Source organism: Anneissia japonica, unplaced genomic scaffold, assembly GCF_011630105.1.
Source record: "Anneissia japonica isolate Jap-2015-1 unplaced genomic scaffold, ASM1163010v1 scaffold1711_len111019_cov107, whole genome shotgun sequence".
Taxonomy (NCBI): domain Eukaryota; kingdom Metazoa; phylum Echinodermata; class Crinoidea; order Comatulida; family Comatulidae; genus Anneissia; species Anneissia japonica.
The window spans coordinates 59,715-62,688 of NW_022722990.1; the positions used below are offsets into that span (position 1 = coordinate 59,715).

Consider the following 2,974-nt stretch of genomic DNA (forward strand, 5'->3'; position numbering starts at 1 on the left):
TCCACTAACGCCAGAGCGTCTATAGGGGTTTACACTTAAGCGGCGAGGAGCTGTGTGTACAAAGAGATAGTGCTGTGATAAGCTCCGCGGGTGGCCGTAGTGCAATTTAATAGGCACTAGCTGACTGTTTAATTGGATTAAAGATAAGCGATAAAGTCGATGTTACTCCTTCTGTTCTATTTTCTCTATGATTACACACACACACAAAAAGGCCTAGTATACAACCCATAAGTACCCAGTCTAATCACCTATATAATTCATCAACATAGCAAAGAATTCATTTATAGAGTACTTCATACATAAAATAGTAATAACATTTCTTAAACGTACCTTTATCTGAAAAACGGTAGCTACAGTAGATTTTCAAATGGACACGGCTGCTAGTTTTCGGTACGTCTTGTCTTTGTTCTTGCCAAAACAAGAGTAGAAAAGGAAAGAAGCGTCCTAAGAAGGGACGCTAAGTCCGTGTCACATACAAACAACATAGACATCTACATCCGCAGAATGTCTTAAACCATATCATTATGTTATGATGATATCATTAATAACTTAAAATACTATTTACAATGTAGTGATAAACAATATCCAGTATCCTGTGCTATATAAAACAAGTTAACTTTAATGATGAACTTTGTACTACTTTATTGTGTATAAATCAGGTACTTAGGACTAATTAGTAATTAGTCTTAGGGCGAAACTATTATTGTCTTAGGGTTATTATCGTTAATTAAATCAATGCATGAATATGGTGAAAGAAATCAGTCTACAGTATTACATACTCCCCAGGTTTATCCGTTGTCGTCCTCGACAACAACAAAAAAAAAATACATATATAAACTCCAAGTTATTGATTTCCAAAGCGCTCAGCTAACATCTGTGCGAAAAGCAATTGTGACTTTCCAAAGTCCGCTAGAATTGTATTGTCGAATCCAATATGACTGCTACTACAATTAACTTGCCCAGCTTCTTTGGCTTTAATCCTGGATGAACGTCGTAAAGGAACGTCCTCTTGCCCTGCTTGTTGCTGTTGCTTTGTATGACACTGAACATCATTAGAACTACGACTATGTTCAACACTATTATAATTACAATGTCTTGTAGTTGAGCTTGGATCGTCAAAATTTCTTATATCTCTAATGAGTTGCTCTTCATGACTCTCGGCTCCGCTAGAATGTGCATTCTCTTTTGGGTCAATAGAATCAGAAATATTGGGATGAGCATCACCAACTATACCTTCATTGTTATCAGGATGAACACACTCCGAAACAACACTTGAACGATCATCATCAACTATATTTTCAACAATAGGTGTAGGCTCTAATTCCTGCTGTCCCCCTTCATCACTTGGTGAGTAGAGTATCACCTCATATGGTCCATCAAGATCTTTGGAATTCCGTTCACTGCTTGAAGCTTGATCCTCATCATGCATTTTTGGATGATAATTGCTTGTAGGTAACACAGACTCTGTGTTAGATTTCTCTACCTGAGTAATGGGGTCGGGTTCACTAACTTCAAGTTCCCCTGAGTCTAATATCTCCGTCCTATGGACAGTTCTAGTGTTCCCACTTCCAGTTAACGGTTTTACTGTATATACATTTCCACTGGGATCAGGGCGCTTAATTACGACGTATGGGTTAGGCGACCAATAGTCTTGTATCTTGTTTCGCCCAAGTTGGTGGTTTCGGATGAAGACACGTGCACCAATCTGGAGGTCTGCTTCTGTTGCCGTGCGATTATTCCTTTCCCTTCTGGCTAGTGCATGTTTCTCAGTCTCCGTTGAAGCACTTCGAAATGCTTTGTGCAGGCGATTATGGTGCTCCGCTACCCATTCTTCTATATTTCTGCCTTCGCCTTCTTCTATTCCATTCCCTAGAATGTGATCAATTGGCAACTTGGGTTCACGCCCATAGAACAAATAGTAGGGGGAATACCCGGTAGAAGAATGTGGTGTGGCATTGTAAGCGAATACAAGTTCCGGAAGATAGTCAGGCCAATTCCTTTTCACCTCGGGAGAAAGCATATGGAGACGATCGTGCATAGTGCGGTTGAATCGTTCGCACTGGCCATTTCCTTGCGGGTGATACGGAGTAGTCCGGGATTTAGTAATGTTATAGATGTTACAAAGTTCTTGTATGACATGACTTTCAAAGTTGCGTCCTTGGTCGCTGTGCAAATGATGAGGGACACCAAACCTAACAAACCATTCTCGGACTAATACTTTTGCAACAGTTGATGCCCTCTGGTCCCGAGTAGGGATAGCCTGTGTGTACTTGGTGAACACATCGGTCATCACCAGTACGTTTTCCAAGTTATTCATTCCTGGTTCGAGTACAGTGAAATCTATTGCAAGGACTTCCATTAATGGCTTGACTTTCCTTCCTGCTTTTGCAAGGGTACAACGTGGACAGTTGTCGCAGTACTTCTGAATGTCATCTGCCATTCCCGGCCAGTAACAACGTTTACGTGTTATTTCGAGTGTTTTCTGAAATGCTTGATGACCAAGTTCATCGTGAACAGTCTGTAAAATTTTGTCTTTAAGAGACTCGGGTAATAGAAGTTGCTTGACATTCTCTCCCTTCTCTACTATGTTTCTGTATAAGACTCCTTGTGTTTCAGACAGCCTATTCCAATCCCTAAGAAGCTTTCTAACAATCTTGGATTCTTTAAATAGCTGACGGTGTGGTGGGGACTTTCCATCTTTCCAGTACTGAAATAGTCTGCCTATGTTGCAGTCTGCGTGTTGAAGCTTAGCTATGTCTACTGTTGGGATTGCTGGGATAGTCAACGATGCTGTCTGTCCAACTCCATCGTTTTCGGAGATCAGCTCCTGGTTGAAAATTATTTCTTCTATCCTAGGACCTGTCTCTTATACACATCTAGATGTGTATAAGAGACAGGCTTTCTATTTTCGTCTGAACTAAATTTTATTAACCGGCAACAACCGGAACATTTTACAAATATACTTAATGCTTCT

At 40.4% G+C, this 2,974-nt stretch overlaps 3 protein-coding genes across 5 annotated transcripts in view; 1 reads left to right on the plus strand and 2 right to left on the minus strand.

Annotated features, from left to right (window-relative positions):
* Positions 1-437, minus strand: part of LOC117112078 — a 12,889-nt gene extending 12,452 nt beyond the window's left edge. Inside the window, exon 1 of the mRNA XM_033255132.1 lies at positions 331-437. The gene's annotated coding sequence lies outside the window, so the exon portion shown is untranslated. The remainder of the gene's footprint in view (positions 1-330) is intronic.
* The window catches only part of LOC117112074 (enterin neuropeptides-like), a 44,379-nt gene that overhangs the window by 21,125 nt on the left and 20,280 nt on the right, over positions 1-2,974 (plus strand). The gene's annotated exons all lie outside the window — the stretch shown is intronic.
* Positions 618-2,974, minus strand: part of LOC117112073 — a 7,050-nt gene continuing 4,693 nt past the window's right edge. Inside the window, exon 2 of one of the 2 annotated variants that reach the window (XM_033255127.1) lies at positions 618-2,847. In XM_033255127.1, coding sequence (XP_033111018.1) covers positions 845-2,847 — 2,003 coding nt within the window. In that variant the 3' untranslated portion in view covers positions 618-844. Of the gene's footprint in view, positions 2,853-2,974 lie in introns of both variants that reach the window. The other variant, XR_004445971.1, reaches the window with a different exon arrangement.